Source organism: Orcinus orca, chromosome 5, assembly GCF_937001465.1.
Source record: "Orcinus orca chromosome 5, mOrcOrc1.1, whole genome shotgun sequence".
Taxonomy (NCBI): domain Eukaryota; kingdom Metazoa; phylum Chordata; class Mammalia; order Artiodactyla; family Delphinidae; genus Orcinus; species Orcinus orca.
The window spans coordinates 29,313,755-29,331,858 of NC_064563.1; the positions used below are offsets into that span (position 1 = coordinate 29,313,755).

Here is an 18,104-nt window from a genome sequence, read left to right on the forward strand (position 1 = left end):
GCCACCAGGGAAGCCCAAGAGGATTATTTTAATCTCAATTTGGCCATCAGCTTCTTGAACGCAGGAATTGTGTCTCTGTAAGTAGAACAGGAAAGGTGCCGCATAAGGAATGGAGAGACCAGAGTTCTGGGACCAATTTTTATTATCAGATTGGGCAAAGCTGTGTGTTTCTGATACCCAGCTATAGTGGGCTGGCCAAATAGGTTTTTAATTTTCTTACAAAGAAGAAGTCTGCAGGTAGGCAGTTCAGAGCTGGTGTAGCAGCCTCATGGTGTATTTTTACATATCAGACTCCTATTCGTCTCCTCGGCCAGTGGCTAAATAGTCTTAGCAAGTGACTTTGGACGTCATGCTTGTCACCTCATAGACGCAAGCTGGCTGCTTGGCCTCCAGGCTCATATTCACATTCTAAGACAGAAGAAGGAAGGAGGACAGGGGCGAGGAGCTCCTGTGGTTGGAAAGCAAAACCTTCCTACTAATCCCACGCAAACTCCTGTTTGCTTCTCATGGCCGTTCCTAGCTGCACAGAAGTCTCCCACTTTAAACTAAATCCATGTTTCATTGTATCCTGGCTTCCCTGCATCCCTGGCTTCCTCCTAACACCATCTCTGGGGGGTCCTTTGAGGGATTTGCCTCTCTCCACCATGAGAGGCTTAGCGGAGAAGTAAATTCAGGTGTCTTACTCTCAGTGACCAAAGTGGAAGGGGTTTGCCAGCACGACCTCAGAATGTCAGGGGAGTGTGTCCTAATCTTGGCCAATGAGAGGGTCCCTCCCAGAACCTTGGCTCCTGCATGAGTGAAAGAGAGAAAAAGTGGCTAAAATTTACTCATCTATCCCTGCAATGACATCCTCACTAGACCATTTCTGCTAAGAGATCATTCCTAGGGTTTTCACTTTCTAGGTTTTCAGAACGGCTTTCTTCCTGCCCCTTTCTAAGCCTGGATTTTCAACCTTCCTATAAATTCTGAAGGCGCGATCCTACCAATAAACTCCCTTCTACTCAGCAGAGACTGTTTCTGTTGCTTGTTTAACAACAGCAACAACAATTTCTGACTGATACCCTGACCCCATCTCTGACCAGCTACATGTGATCTTGAAAAAACCACCTAACCTCTTTGGGTCCTCTCTCCTCATCAAAAAACAATGGGTCATTACTAAAGTGCTTTCCGACGTGAACGATGAATTGTGACTTTGACCTCTTTCAGAAGGCCTGCTTTGTATCAAGTGGGCCCCGATGGACAGCAGGATTAGAGTTTTAGCAACAAGGGTAGAATATAAAAGCTCCATCAGGAAAGCTAATTTACAGCACTGAGGTGCTGCAACTGGAACATTCCTTAGACAATTAAGCCTAGGTAGGTGCTCACCAAAACCACTCCACTGCTAGTGGCACCAGTGTGCAATGTTTTCATTAGCAAACAGGCACCATTTGGTATCATCTTGCCATGTTGTCAAGGACCCACTTACCAATTGTATGGTTTCAACTGTTCTTGATTCCAAGAGTGCTTCACTGCACCACTGTAAAACCTGTTTTTCAGGGAGTCTTTGTTTGCACCTTAAAGTCCTTTCTGCAGCAGACATGCATCTGCCTTACAAAACTTCAGGACATAGGACAGAGGACTCTGTAAAATCGTAGTCCGTACATTCAAGGAAAAATTACTTTGTTAGAACAGTGGCCCGAGTTTGGCCTTATGTTCTAGCAAAAGCTCATTGCTTAGCTGCATTTAATAATCCATGAAACATTTCTGTGTGAATTGTGTGGCTGCAAAATGGGTAAAAAAAAAAAAAAAAGTGGGAAGCAGGCATAAAAAATTGGCAGAAAATAAAAATTAGTGAGATCTTAAATATTTGATCAAGGCCTCTATTTCCAGGTAAGCAGTTACCATCTTGGGCCCTCAGATGCCAGCAGAAGCCACAGAGCACCATTCTGAATTATTAAAGTAACCAGGGGAAACTTTTTTCTTCTTAGTCCTTTTAAATGAGCATGTAGCCTTTCAAGCTAACCTTTGCGTAAATATTTACACAGGATTGGGTGAAATGTAAAAGAACCAAAGTTCTCAGTCTAATACTCATCTGTAATTATGAATCAGATTAGATGATGCATCTCAACCACTTCACTTTATTTTTTCTCTCTCTGCACCCACAATTCTTCCCAACTTGAGAGGAATCCAATCTGGATGAGTTGAAAGTCTGCATTCTAAAATATTTTCAAACTGTATGTTTACTGATTTTGTTTCTATTTTGCATTGGTTCAATGCATTCATTCATTTGACAAATATTTCTTGACTACCTACTAAGTGCTAGGCATCGTTCTAAGCGTGGGGATAGGGTGGTCCTTGACAGTCCAGTGGTTGGGACTCCGTGCTGTTTCCACTGCAGGGGGCACGGGTTCCATCCCTGGTCGGGTAACTAAGATCCTGCATACCACATGGTACAGCCAAAGGAAAAAAAATGTGGGGATATATCAAGGAACAAAATATATAAAGACTCAGCCCTTTGGGGACCTTGCACTTAAGTGAGGGAGACCAATAAGAAAGAGATAAAGATTCCAATGACAGATAATAAGTGCTATGAACAGGGTGGTATGGGAGTGCTAGTTGTTTATGTCTGAGGTAGGTGGCCTGTTAGAAAGCTAAGGAATTGGGCAAATTACCTTGGGAGCTGGGCGAGTATACCATTTCCGTCAGCGAGAACAGCAGTGCAGTGGCTCTGTGGTGCAAACAGGCCCAGTGTGTTCAAGGGACAGCAGCAAAGCCAAGGAGACTGGAGGTGAGGAGTGGTCACTGTCAGAAGACGTCATGGAGAGCTTGTCACAGCAGATCTTGTGAGGGCCTTGGAGGCCACTGGGGAGAACTTGGTGTTTTATGCTAATTGTGGTGGAAGCGGCTGAGGACTTCTGAGCAGGGGAGTGCTGTGGACTGATTCATATTTCAAAAGGATCACTTGAACTCAGTAGTAACTCTGGCCAGTGGAGCCAGGTTGACCGAATGGTGGTTTCTCGTGGAGGCCTGCTTCAACGGCCGAGTAGGAAAGACTTCACATTGGCATTATCTGTTCATTGCCTACGAGAAAACATCACCTTTTGAAGTCCTTAAAGGGATTGGAAAGGTTGTCCTCTCTGATCGTTTTAAAAGTCCACCCGTCTCCTTTTTTTTACATTTTACTTTCACCAGCCAAAACCTGACCTTTCTGAGAGCTCAGAAGGCAAGGTTATGGTCTCATCCAACCACAGAGGCTGACCCAGCCTGCAGTCCCATCATGATCTGTCCAAAAGCAAGTCTTCCAGAATGTCCTCAGGTCACACTTGTAGGCCTGAGACAGTATGCAGAAGGCGCTTCATCAGGACACCATTAGGTGACAGAAGGAAGCTGCAGAATAGTTATAGCTTGATCTCCTTTGGTTACCACATTTATATGCCTAGAACTAATTTGTAAAATGTTCAAAATGAGCTAACCTGTCAGTTCCAGTTTTTCCCTTTAGAGACCTCCCTCCTTCAGCTCTTTCTTGGGTTGCATAATTCTGAGCCACGTTCTTTACATGTTCTTTGCTTTCTAGAATTTTCCTGCAGGATCAAGCTCCAATTATTTGTAACAGTAGCTGCCTTAGTAATGCATCTTTTATTGGACTCCCAAATAAAACACTTGCACTTGAATCCTTGTCTCAGGCTCTGCTTGAAAGGGACCCAAACTGAGATGTAAAATCCTCCTCCCTCCTGAGGCAGCATTACCTGGCCACTTCCTTGACTCTAATGGCAGATAAGATTCAGGAGAAATAAAACTTACCCATATAAAAAAGGTAAAAAAAAATTATCCCTGTTATACCCATGATCCAGTAGCCCTGTGTGCCCTCAAGCAAAGGGCATGACTCTCATGTAGATAGTCCCTTATCTAGAGTATTAGGAGCTAGCTGTCTCCCCTGAATGGATTTCTCAACCACAGCATTTTGCCCCTCCTTGATTTGGGATAAGTGAAGTTATTATGGTTATTATGTGAAGTTCTTACCTCCCACCACTAGGAGACACCACTTCACACCCGGGAAGCTAGGCTTCCTCCTAAACCAAGCCTTAATCTTCACTATCCCAGGGAAAGAAGCATCCCTTGCATGGAGAAGTCATTGCCCATCCCCCTCTTGCTCTCTGTGTCCAGCCTCTCCTTCCCTGGGTCAGGGCCCTGACTCAGAATGATTTAGTCCTTGATTTGAACCCAACCTGTGGTACCAATGCTACACACAGATTTTAAGTCCCTTACCTTTTTCACAAGTCTCCCACCCTGCTGGGAGACAAACCGTGTTATCAATAAGAGACCATCCAAAGATCATTATCCTTGAATTTTTTAAAATCTCAGAGTAGGAATGGCCTTTCTAAGTATGATACAAAATCCAGAAGCAATAATAAGAAAAGAGCAATAAATTTGACCACTGTTTAAAATTTCTGAGTTGTTAAAAAAAAAAATAGGGCTGTAAAAAAGGAAAAAAAAAAAATCTTCATGCGTATACCTATGAAGCCACTTAATCCTCCCCCAAAAGTTGTTGCCTCCAATTTCGCAGAAGGATCCTGAGGCTTTGGAGAGGTAAAGTGACTTTGCCCAAGGTCACCTTGTTAAGGCACATTTCACACTGTAAGGGAGTCACTTCTGATTATTGGGAGCTGGACAAGGGAGGAAGGAGAGGAAGCAGGAGAGACGCGGGGCAGAGCGGAGGAAGGGGAAGGACTGAACTCTCAGGAGAGAAGGGGTGTCAGGGAGGGTGTGGACACCACTTCTTGAGTCTGAGTAAGCAGAGGTGGACCAGCCCCTTCACCTGTGCACTTATTGGATGCTAGCTGTGTGTCCCCTGTGCTGATTCAGGAGGGGACAAGGAAGGGCCCTCCTAAAAGTAGAGACGGTATGCCTGTCCAGCCAAGGTCATGGGAGCACTGTGAGAATCTGGTGATCCTGCAGGGGCCCAGAGCCAGCTTTACAAAACACTCCGTACTAAGAACCTGTCACGGATGCTAGGAAAAGCTGGGAATGAGGTGTGCAGCAGTCACAAAACCTTGACATCACCCTTGACATCTCTTTTTTTTTGCACACTTCAGTTCACTCCATTAGGAAATCCTATTGGCAGAAACTGATGCATCTTTACCTTCACCGCCCCTGTAAGGACTGGAAGTTATGGAGGGTTCTGGGTGGGCAGAGGAGGCCAGGCCACACTGGGGAAGCAAATTCAGGAAATAAATTACCTGCGAAGATCTCAGAGGATACGGACCTGAATCTCCAAGGCCCCAGCATTTTGTTGTGATTGCATTTTCCCATTCTAAATAAATTTTCATTTGCAAGGCTTGATTCTGTAGGGCTTTCTAAAACAGCCCTCCTACTCCCCTCCCCCCACAATTGTATACGCTTCAGGCCCCAGAAAGCCTTCATCCACTCCTGATTTGAGGTCTCAGAGCTCACCAGGGCAGGACTTGAGAACAGAGGTGTAAACTTGTCAGGAGAGGGAAGGCAGGGCCGCAGGAAGAGAGTAAATCCTCATCGAACATGGCAGAAAGTCAACAGATAACTCAAGAAATCTCTATGTAAGCTTATTTTTTAGCGACAAGCAGGTAACCACTAGCTGAACTCAACGGGGTAAGTGTTATAAAGGCCTCCGTGGTGGGGCGCAAGGGAGAGGGCTCTGTTGCTTCCATTATAAGAACATGTAGGTAACTGTATTTTCTAAAAAGTGCTCATGCATTACTTATATTTTTTAATTTGCTCTTTAAAAAGAAGTAAAAATAAAAATAAGAAATAAAGCGGAACGCAAAACATAGAAAAATAAAATGCAAAGGCGCACACAAGCCAGGGAGTGGGAGCAGAGGCGGGGGTGGGGGAGTGGGCGGGGCCTGGCCAAAGGGGCGGGGCGTGGGACGCGGTCTCTTTAGGGCCCGCCCCCGGCGAGGAAGTCGGGCGCCGCGGTTTCTCTCTGACTCCGGCCGCCTCGGGGGAGCCGTTGCAGTGCAGAGTCTAGTTCGCCTTAGGCCCTCTCCCCACCGCGGGGATAGGAAGGGCAGGTGACTGACTGCCCCACCGTAAAGGGCGGTGCGTGCGGAGGCCTGGAGCGGTCCTCACCTGGCCTTGGGTGCGGGGCCAAGCGCGGGCGAAGAGCCCCGGTTTGGCGCCGCCGGGCCTACAGTCCCCTACAGTCCCCAGAGGCTCGCCGAGTGCCTCTGCGGAGCCGCGCGACGCGCAGGTAAGCGCAGCCAAGGCCGGGCCTGTTCAGCCCGCCTTTGCCCTGGTGGGCGCCCGCCGAGACCTGGCCCGCACCGCACCGGGGAGACAGGTGGCGGCGGGGTGCGGAGCTCGGTAACCCGTCTGGGTCGGATGAACCCCAGAACTCCTGCTGTCTACAGCCGGCGCCACCCATTCTCGCCACAGCGTTATCGACCTAACCGCAGCACCCCTGTGGCTCAGACCCGAGCCCATCTTCAGCACTCGAGCCCTCAACAAATGCAAATAAGGGTCCACCAAATCCTGCATGCCGTTGAGTGCCCGCCACTGGGCTCAGTGCTGGGGGGTACAGTGCGGTCCAACGAACGTAGTGCCCACCCCCCGTGGAGCTCGCAGTCTGGTAAGAGAGACCCACAGCAAATAGGTAATCTCCACATGTGAGTGTAAAAGTTAAAACTGAAAGATCTGTGAAGATAGGAAGTGCAGGGTGCTGGGAGAGCATTTAGCCGGTGGTCCCCATCTATAAAGGATGCTGGAGCTCACACTTCAGTATGAATGGCAGGGTCCCAAGGTGGAGAACGATGGAGTAAACACACTTGTTGGGAGAGAGTGTGGCTTGTTTGAGAAAAGGAAGGTCCTGCCCACTGAAAGCAGGGAGCAAAGCAAGTTTCCTAACTTCCTCCTCTGTACAATGGGACTGTTCCTCCCCATTGACGATTGAGACTTTGCATGTAAATGACTTAGTGGTGTTCCAAGGGTGCAGTAAGTGAAGTGAAGGTGGAGATTTCTGTGGATGGATCAGGTTGTAATCTGGGCCGAACGCAGGGTGCTGCCTCTGGGCACTCACTCACTTCCCCTCTCCTGGAGTCCTGTCTCCTTGTCTGAGTAGAATCTCTCAAACAGCTTGTTCTCTAAAATGATGCCTGCTTTAGTCATTCATTCTTAAAATATTTAACTGGTGCCCACTTTACACTGGCCTTGCCCTCATGGAGCTCATGCAGGGTGGGCCAGGTGAAGTACACTGGTAGTCCCAGCCGTGGTGTTCTGGAGCCCAGAGAGAGCCTGATCCAATGGCCTTGCCGGAGAAAGCCTCCTGCTTCCGTCAGGGCCAGGTATACATTTCCCAGAAAGGCTCACCTGTTAGTGCCAACACCGTGAATCCCCTGAGAACATAAGGCTCACACTCCTCCGCTGAGCATGTTACTTCCTTATTTTTATTGGTGGCATCACCCCCCAAAACTGGCCAGAAAACTCCCAAGAGGCAGCAACCCTACTTGTCCCTTGCTGAGGACCCCCAGGGATTTAGGAGAGGTTTGGAAGCTTCAGAAAACACCTGGCTGGTGACTGCTTGTATATTGTATTGACTCGGTTTATACTGTTGGTGGAAACTGAGGATTTGCTCCATGAAAACAGGCCGGGAGGCCCAGAGAGTGGAGAACACAGTTGAGAGAAGAGTCTGGCACTGTTTGTGAGTAGGGGTTAAAAAAAAAAAAAAAAGCAGAGGACAGGTGTTAACAGAAGGGTGCTGGGGGGAGAGGGCAGGCTTTGTGCAGCCACTCTGTTTCCCCTCGCAGACCGTGGCAATGCCACCTGCGGAGAGCAAAAGGCGAGCGATGGGTTAGGCAGTCACAGACCTGGGTTCAGGTTCTTATTTGTTACTTCCCAGCTCTGTGCCTGACCCTGGGCAGGTCACGTATTATCTGATTGTGCAAGCTTAAGACAGTGCTTGGCATCTAGCTGGCCCTGAAGAAATGTAACCTCCCTCCCTCTTCCCCTAAATGAACTAAAATAGGAGTAACAATAGTGCCTACCGAAGAGGGTTATTATGGGGATTTAATGAGTTAATGTACCTAAGATACATAGAGCAGTGCCTGACATGTAGAAGTTACTGCTGCTGTTGCTATTGTTATTATTCCTTATTCTGGGTAAAAATTGGTGAAACAAGGCAGGCAGAAGATAGGAGGTGGGGATGAGAGGTTGGTTCTGAGGAACTGTGCGGGGTGATTAGTGGGGGAGTTGTGTTATCTGTTGGCAGTGGTTTTACCGGAAAGCATCAGCCCTGGCAGGAAAAAGCGGTGTTCTGGGTGATAAAGGGCCTCTTGGGCTGCCAGGCTGTCAGAAGGCCTGAAGACTCAGGCCAAAGAAAACACAGCAAAAGCGTGGGGGAAAAACTAGGGTTGAAAAAGATCCAACGTTGTCTTGTTTGGGTTGTCCCTAACCCACAGCTGGGTGTGGGTCCCCGGTGAGGAGCTGCCCCTGCGCCATGCTGACCCCTGCCCTCCTATGGATATGGTAATTGCCTGAGACCGGTCCAGGAGCTGTGGAATCCAATTCTGTAAGCCCTGTACCTAGCAGAATACTGGGCCCATAATGAATGCATGAAAGAATGAATGAATGAATGAACAAATGAACAAAGGAACCTAAACCCACAGATCAAATTTCTCAATGTGTAAGTGTGCTGTTAAAAGAAGGGAGTATGGGGCTCCCCTGGTGGCGCAGTGGTTGAGAGTCCGCCTGCCGATGCAGGGGACACGGGTTCGTGCCCCGGTCCGGGAAGATCCCACACGCCGCGGAGCGGCTGGGCCTGTGAGCCATGGCCGCTGAGCCTGCGCGTCCGGAGCCTGTACTCCGCAATGGGAGAGGCTGCAGCAGTGAGCCACAAAAAAAAAAAAAAAAAAAAAGAATGAAGATAGGGAGAGAGAACTAATGTTTTTAGGCCCTTGCTAAGGGCCAAGCATTTTCATGTATGTTGTAGCTTAGTGATGAACACTGCAGCTTTGGAGTCAGATGAAACTGCCTGTGTGACCTCACATGCATGACAGAAGCTCTCTGAAGTATAATTTTGCATCTGTAACCTGGGACTCATTGTCCCTCATTTGTAGGGCTGTTATGAGCAGTCAGTAATGCTCATATATAAGTGTGTGGTGTGCCGTCCTCAATGCACAGCACAAGGTCTGGGAAGTACTCAGTCAATAATAGCTGCTGCTCTTATTATTATATTGATGAATCTTCCCAGTGCTGTCCACTGTGATGAGGGAACGGAAGACCACAGACACAGATGGGTGGCGTTGATTCTGAGCTCTGTCCCATCTGGAAGCAGAGGTTCTCTGCAGACGCTAACCAGACAGCTTTACGTGCATTTCATGCATTACTTAAAACACTTGACTATGTGAAATCTTAAAAGGAAAAAAACTGCAGAATTATAATTTATGTGTCTTTCAAGTTCAGGTATTTTATCATCTAGATAAATCTTCCGTGCATCTATGTTAAACCACTTTGGGCTGTCGAAGCTTTTAAATAAAGTGGCTCATCCTGACCAGTGTCTGTCTTTGCTCGTTTATCATAGTTCCCTTGTATAGACAGACAGCTCCCATTTTGCAGGGCAGGCCTCAGGACGGCAGCTCCTGCCCCACCGTTTTAGCTGTGTGGTTCTGCTAAATCACAGTGGACTTGTGATTCCCTCATCATTGTCTCTCTCATGTACACATAGACCCACAGCACCAATCTTGGAACTAGGAATAGAAAGACGTTCTGTGGCTAGTGTGAATCTGGGGAAATCAACTCTGGGGAAATCACAGGTTCTCAGTGATGGGTTTGGGGGGTGAAGACGCCTTGGATGAAGGTGGCAGCGTCTTCTAGAAGTCAGGGCTGTCTGCCCTTTCCACCCAGGAGTGCCATCTCTGGGTCTGGCCTCCCACCCAGTAAAGGTCTGATCTGCATCCCTGTGCCTTCCTGCTGTCCCTGTCTCTGGCCGCATCTGCCCCGAAAGCTGGAACCCCTGCAGCACCTGCAGGGGCACAGCCTATTGCAGGGAAGCCTTTCCGAAACAATCCTGCATTCCCATGGTCCCACTGGGCACCTCTGCTGGGCATGACTTTTCCAGCTGCCCTGGCATTACCTCCTCTGTGGGCTGTGAGCGCTTCCACAGCTATTGGATTGAGCACCCCTGGTATCCAGCACCATGTCTTGTTCATTATCCTCCCTCCTTCTCTCCCTTTCTTCCTTCTGTACATTCTCAGGCAGTGTCCTGGGGATTAGAATGCTGAGACAAAGTGACACAGTCTCCACCCTCCTGCGGCTCAAAGACATCATGAGACAGATTATTGATAAAGACAGAATTAAGCACATGACCACACACACAACGTCAAGTTATAAACCAGATTAACTGCCATGAATGAGAAGCCTGGCATGCCAGGAGAACGCATAAAGGTGGGGTAGATATAGAGATTTTGTCAGTGTTGATATAGATAGAGGGGGCCCGGAAGTGTTGGTTGGAGGCTTATACTGAATTATTTATGTACCTTTGAAGACTGTTGGATAGTATTTTTCTATGAATTGTGGCAAACAATATTTTATGCAGCCAAAGTAATCTTATGAGAATGTGTACTTTAAAAATCACTGAGCTTTGGCTTCAAAATGGGAAAATAATGCTAATGCTTCAGTTTCCTTAACCCTTTAGAGGTACAGAGCCCCTCCTTGGATGTTGTCTCACTGGTGTGCTAGCTCTCAGAATCTCTCATACTGGCTGGCGGCAACATACAGGTGTCCAGCTCACCTGGGGCAGATTGGGCATGGTGGGCATTGAGACCCCCTCCCTTCAGAGTAACAGGGAACCACCAAGAGCTTATATTTTTTCTCCTTCTTTGATATCTCTGGGCACATCAGGCTGAGGTTCTGGCATAGATGTTATGACATTGTATCTAGAGACCTGTCATTTGAGGGGAAAGAAGGGCAAAGCTGACTGTTCTTGTCCGGGTGTGTGGAGGACACCTGTCTGCACGCAGCTGAGGGAGGGCGGGATAGCTGGCAGCGACCTACCCCTTCAGAGCCCCGCCATCCCAGCATGGTCCCTCGTCAGGAGCCAGCGTCCTCCGGAGGCACACCACGCCTACCTTCAAGCCCAGTCAGTTCCTCTGAGAACAAAGAGAAAATCACACTCAAAGTCCAGTTTTAAATAAGACATGATCCAAACAGCCCCAGGAAGCATTCTCTCTCCATGACTAAATATTATTAGAGAGTTATTTTATTTATTTGGCCAGCGCTGATGACAAAATACATCTTCGATCCCCACCTGTCTCAGAGGTAGACCTTATTACAAGAGGTGAGCTGCCGTCTGCCCTGAAGCAAAGGAAGGAAAGTCGCATCGCTGTGCAGAAATTGAGCAGGCCTCCGCGCCAGTCTTGGTGGGGTTGGGCTTGACCACAGTATTCTCAGGGTACAGGTCTAATAGGCTTGTAATCGTGTGGCTCTGAGCCATGGAGAAAAGAAGTGGCTCTGGAAATCTGCCTTCCATAAGGCTGACACACAGTGACGGTATTTACTGCCTCTAGGAAGTGCATGTTAAGGGGTAGGTATTTATGAAAAGGGTTCTAAGGAGTAAATGTGCCCATCAGTCAGCCAGGAACTTTTTAGAGCTCCTAAGATGGTTTTAAATTAGAGCCAGTCTTCCTTCCTGCCTTCCGCCTTCCGTCAGCTTCCTGTTGTAAAAATGAACTGTCAAGGCAGGACACAGCCCAGGTAGGAGTGTGGGAACTCTCTTGACTTGCAGAGTTCACGTATTCAAGGCAGATGTGTGAGGGTTAGTGCCTTGATTCCGGTCCTTCCCACCTAGTTACCGCACTGGGAAGACAGGAGTGTGGAGCAAGGCTGAGCAACAAGGTCAACCTAATTGCCCCTAACCACGGCCACCAGCTGCTCTGCTCTCAGCCAGTCTGCTCGCCAAAAAGGGTGGGCAACTGGGGGGGGGGGGGCGGGGGGAAGAATGATGAAAACAAGTGATGGAAACTAAGCTCAACTGGGGCCCAGTAAGTGGCATATGGGAGAGAATGAATGTCAGTGTCAGGGAATCCCACCAGGCCAGGTAAAGAGCAGGCTTTAAAAGGCTAGAAGTTTCTCTGTGAGCAGTTGATCATTAGAACAGAATGCTTGTTACACGAATTAGTGTGTAGGAGTCTAACTTGAAATTATGATTGACCTTCAACTGTTCATTTTAAAGATCAGAAATTGGTGTTTATTGCACGAACCCTAGACTTAGTATCAAAGACTGCTTTGCTTTTTAATTCTCCCATCGGGCCTTCTTCTATGTGACTTTTTTTTAAATTTAATTTTTTTTAATACAGCAGGTTCTTATTAGTTATCTGTTTTATACATATGAGTGTATACATGTCAATCCCAATCTCCCAATTCATCCCACCACCCCCCGCCCCCGCTTTCCCTCCTTGGTGTCCGTATGTTTATTCTCTATATCTGTGTCTCTATCTCTGCCTTGCAAACTGGTTCATCTGTACCATTTTTCTAGATTCCACATATATGCGTTAATATATGATATTTGTTTTTCTCCTTCTGACTTCACTCTGTCTGACACTCTCTAGGTCCATTCACGTCTCTACAAATGACCCAATTTCGTTCCTTTTTATGGCTGAGTAATATTCCATTGTATATATTACTACATTTCTTTATCCATTTGTCTGTCGATGGACACTTAGGTTGCTTCCATGTCCTGGCTATTGTAAATAGTGCTGCAAAGAACATTAGGGTGCATGTGTCTTTTTGAGTTATGGTTTCCTCTGGGTGTATTCCCAGTAGTGGGATTGCTGGGTTGTATGCTAGTTCTATTTTTAGTTTTTTAAGGAACCTCCATACTGTTCTCCATAGTGGCTGTATCAATTTACATTCCCACCAACAGTCCAAGAGGGTTCCCTTTTCTCCACACCCTCTCCAGCATTTGTTGTTTGTAGATATTTTGATGATGGCCATTCTGACCAGTGTGAGGTGATACCTCATTGTAGTTTTGATTTGTATTTCTCTAATGATTAGTGATGTTGAGCAGCTTTTCATGTGTTTCTTGGCCATCTGTATGTCTTCTTTGGAGAAATGTTTATTTAGGTCTTCTGCACATTTTTGGATTGGGTTGTTTGTTTTTTTTAATATTGAGCTGCATGAGCTGTTTATATATTTTGGAGATTAATCCTTTGTTGATTCGTTTGCAAATATTTTCTCCCATTCTAAGGGTTGTCTCTTCGTCTTGCTTATAGTTTCCTTTGCTGTGCAAAAGTTTTTAAGTTTCATTAGGTCCCATTTGTTTATTTTTGTTTTTATTTCCATTTCTCTAGGAGGTGGGTTGAAAAAGATCTTGCTGTGATTTATGTGAAAGAGTGTTCTTCCTATGTTTTCCTCTAAGAGTTTTATAGTGTCCGGTCTTACATTTAGGTCTTTAATCCATTTTGAGTTTATTTTTGTGTATGGTGTTAGGGAGTGTTCTAATATCATTCTTTTACATGTAACTGTCCAGTTTTCCCAGCACCACTTCTGTGTAACTTTTATGATGCTATTGGTCAACCTCGTCTTAATATTTTTTGTGTGTGAGAAAGAGGATGCCAGTTTCTGTTACCCGGTTTATATTTTATGACTAATCCAAGGACTGTAGATGATGAAAGTAGGGGGGCTTCCTGTTTCAGATGTCACTGAATTGCTACCTTTTGCTTCTGGAATTCTATCTTAAGAAAATAATTTGAACATTGGAAAATGCCACTGTATGAAGATGTGTCATTATTTATAATGGTGAAAACTTAGAAGTGACCTGAATATCCAGTATAGGAGGGTAGTCAAGTTACAGAACACCAGGTTGGTTGAATATTTAAAAATAGGAGGATTAGTAATGAGAGAAGTCATTACCCGCTCAGTGAACAGAATACTGTTACATGAAAGATGTGTTCAGGAAAATGGTCTATGAGGGTTGCCTCAAGGGGACAAGAATTGCATTTGAACAGTGGAACAATGGATAACTTTCTTCCATATTTTAAACTTTCTATACTGTTTTATTACTCCTGTAAAATCTTTTTTTAATTCTAAAGCAAGCCAAGTTCAATAATGATCTTTATGCTGTTTGCAATTTTAAGATCACTGCATTCGTGGCCTTATCCTGATTAAATCTTTTACTCAGCAGTTTCTGAGCCCAGGCTTCGCTCCCTGCCTCAGTGTCTCTGGTCGAGGGACATCCTCTGGGTCCACTGGCTGAGTGGCCAGGAGATGTGCTCCCTCTGGCTGTGTAGACTTAGAGTCTCAGGGTCTTATAAGTTGGAGGAGGCTACTGCCCCTCCCTGCCCTGCAGCCTCATACCCTTCTGCCAGTCTCTCTCATCCCTGTTCCCCACCTAGTCCCCAGTGGTGGGGTAGGGATGGGGGATTTGGGTTTGCAACCTTTGGGGGCTTCATTGGTAAAGTTTCAGCAAACTCTGCCCCCCCGGCCCCAAACACACACTCACTCCCTAAGTCAGCAGTTGCCTGGGGCGGCCCTACATCACTCTGGCTCCTTGTCCTGCTTAGGCCTTGGCACTCCCGTACCTCAAGGGCCTGGGTTTTACATTCCTGATGCCAGCTCTCCCAGTGTCGGCCCTGTCCCCCTCCATCCTCTGCTGCCCAGTGCTGGCAGGGGCCTAGTGCTTGGCCAATGGTACGTCCTAAAGCAGCAGTTCTCATACTCAGCTGGTCATACATTGGGAAATCATGGTATGTGTCCTTATTTGAGACAAGGATTTGAGTCTGTGTGGTTTATTTGGAAGGAAATCCCAAATAAAGAAGGGGAATAAGGAAGTAGGGAAATGAGCCAGAGAGGCACACCATCGAGCAGGTCACCAGCGTGGACCACTGGAGTTTAAACCTGCTGGGAGTTTCCGGCAGCCAGTGTGTAGAGCACCCATTCCAGAACTGGCCTCTCCTGGGGATTGGCGGCTGGGTATATACACACCCTTGCGATCTGTCATTGGTTGAGCAAGGCTCCTTAGGGGAAGCGAATTCTCTGCGACTTCCGGCAGCTTCCAGCCACCAGGTAAAGCACCAGGGCAAAGGGATGCATGTGCTGACTCACAGAAGACGCTGGCTTGCTCTAAAACAATGAGTCCTGAGAGCTCAGGGCATAGCACGGACAGCGTCTGCTGTGCCGTTCTTCCCTAAACACCATGAACGTGATCAGTGCACCAAACTGAAAATAACCAAATCCATAATTCTGTTCTGAATCAGACCTGTTTATACTCAGTTGAAGACTACCTTAAGAGTAGCCAACCCTCAAAGTTTATGAAAACTCATGGGAAGAAAACCTTAGATAAGAAGAATATTACCACTTTTTCCCCTGTGAGTTGGGCTAGACTACCAATATTTGATTTAAGTGGCAGAACACTAGTATTCTGCAGCCATGCACTTTGAGACCCAACACTTTAAAAGACAGCCTGAGTATATAATAAGAGTTATCTTTATTTTGGCAATGTTTCCCCCTCTCTTGTAGCTTGATTTTTTTTGTTATTTTTCAAGTGTAATACATTAAGATGAACTTAAAAGAAAAATTCATTGGGAGAAAACATTGAACCTCATTTGTATCAACCCATAATTGTGTCTCCAGTGCCGTGTTTTAATATTAATGCTGGATTCACCGTACTGACACTGATACCAGAGGATGGGAGAGAATGTCTGTAGTTATGGCTTTAGACACTGTGATAAATGTGTAGATGATTAATGATAAATGTTTTGTAGTCATTGCCTTTATATAGAAACACTCCATCTCCAATTAAAGATTTAGTAAGCACTTCATCAAAGTATCTGTTAACAATTGAGGAGTATAATATGGTTGTGCTGACATTTCAACTTAATTCACTCTGTAGTTTGAGTCCCAATCCATTTTATATGCCTGTTTTTTTCTATGCATGGAGGAGGAATAATGGCAGAAATTTGGAGGCATATTGCAGATTCTAGAAGCATTACCATGTATTTATTATTATTGTCTGTTGGCATATTTGTCACTACAAATGAAGGCCTTACTCCAAGAGAAGATTTAAAATTGTTCATGTAGCAAGCTCAATAGGATTTAGTGGCTAAGTCTCATATGCTTTGAGTTATGGGCATTTTAATATTTGCAGAGAAGGGCATTCATTCAAGATCCCGGCATTTTAGAGAAATGAGGCCATTTCCCTTTAAGGCATGGTTAAATGTGCGTTCCATAAAGACCGGGATGGCGGATGCTTGGTGCTAGTGCCCTATTCCTGTGTCCTGTGCACACAGCAGACGTCACTCCCTGATACCCAAGCCTGCATCCTCCTCTACAAAGTGTTCCCTGCAGCCACTGCAGCTCATCAGTACTGGCTGACTAGATGAAGCCTATGGACGCCCCCACCTTTTTACTTGGTCTTGCCGTTACTGTGCATGGTTAACAAAACAAAGGAATCTTTCACAGTCTCTCTCTAAAAAAAAAAAAAAAAAAAAGGACCAACTCAAGAGGTAGTTTTTCCTCACCTTGTGCTCTTCAGTCGCCTCTTTGTTGTGCAGACAGTATCTACTCAATTTGTTAATGTTTGTCTCCCTTGTTTCGTTCTATTATATGCATTTTGATTTTTCCCTGTCTGCCTTTTCCCCTCTAATGTTGCTCAGAAGATACAGCAGGGAGCCCCCAATTATTTGCTGTTTGGTCTCATCAAGTTTGGTTGCAGTGATTTATATTGATGGGAATGCATTGAGATTTTCCCTTTTTTCCCACCACTTCAGGAAGACTACTCTCCTGTAGAGAGGTCACCAGTGACCTCTGCATTGCCAAATCTTCCAGAGCTTTCTCTGTATCTTCGGGGTAACATTTGACACCTCTGACCACGCCCAGCTCTTGAACTCTTCTTTCTTGCATTTTCCTCCTTCTTCCCTGATGATGATTCTTTGACGTCTACCTGCTCCTTTTCCTCTGCTGGCATTTTCAGTGGGGCATCCCCAGAGGTCTTCTTCTCTTGTTTGTGCGCTCCACCTGGATGATTTCATTCCCAGCCTTGGTTTTTAATGACCACCTTTACCTAGACGCCTCCTGCATCCTCAGCTCCATCACATCCCCTCTCTGGAGCCCAGACCTTGGTACCCAGCAGCCTGCTGAATGGTCCCCATGGGCATCCAGAGTCATATGTTTCATTTGTTTAGACTATTCCTACTTTCATAGGGCCAACTAAATAGTTGCCCCCAGGGTGGTTTCTGCTACCCCCTTGGGCTTATAGGTAAGCTGTTCTAAGTGTGTCAGAAAGCTTCCATCTTGGAAAATCAAGTGTAAGACAGAGGCACAAACCAAGAACTGCTCCTCAAAACTTAAGGGATTGAAAGAAAACAGTTATTTGGTTCTTGTCGCTACAGTTCTGGGGGGTGACTGGACTCAGTGAAGCAGGTCCCACCCTGGGGCTCTCATCTAGTGGCAGTTAGTTGGCCATCTCAGTGCCCCCCCTCACTCAGGGCCTAGTGGCTGGGACCTGGGCCGGGCCGGGCTGCTGGCCTCGGTTCCTCCCTGCAGGACAACTGGGTTCTTAGAACAAGCATCCCAAGAGGACCAGGTGGAAGTTCCGTCACCGCTCATGGCACACCCTCAGATGTCTCAGAGTGTCATTTCTGCCATATTTACCTGCCTGCCCAGCTACAGAGGGACAGGACATAGACCTGCTTCTCAACAGAAGGCACATCAGCATCACGTTGTAGCTGTGTTGGAAATGCACCTAAGCCACAGTCCCCAAACGTGTCTAACTATCCCTTTGAGAACTACCCTAAATGCCACAGAAGCTTTACCTTTTATTTAAAATGTTTTTGGAATAGGTAACATATTTACATGATTGGAAAGTTAAAAAAAAATGTAAATGTATTCAACGAAAATGGTCTTTCTCATCCCATATCCCATACCCTTACCACCCCATAGACAACCACTGTTCTGTTTCTTTATAATTCTTTGCGAGTTTATACGTCTTTTTTATATTTCACCCTTATACAAAACGCAGTATTCTATACTCACCATTTTGCATTTTGCTTTTTTTTTTTGCTTAACAATATGTCTGGGAGAGATTTCCATATCAGTACATAAAGCATTCTCTCCTTCCCTCTCTCCCTCCCTCTCCATCTCCCTCCCTCACAGATGCACAG

At 46.3% G+C, this 18,104-nt stretch overlaps 1 protein-coding gene across 4 annotated transcripts in view; it reads left to right on the forward strand.

Moving 5' to 3' along the window:
- The first annotated feature begins 5,912 nt into the window (after positions 1-5,912).
- Positions 5,913-18,104, forward strand: part of NMNAT3 (nicotinamide nucleotide adenylyltransferase 3) — a 115,932-nt gene continuing 103,740 nt past the window's right edge. For 2 of the 4 annotated variants that reach the window (XM_049710103.1, XM_033404125.2), the window contains exon 1: positions 5,913-6,205. Coding sequence is in view for 1 of the 4 variants with exons in the window: in XM_033404124.2 (XP_033260015.1) it covers positions 6,337-6,583 (247 nt within the window). In the remaining 3 variants the exon portion in view is untranslated. The other 2 variants (XM_033404124.2, XM_033404127.2) reach the window with 2 other exon arrangements.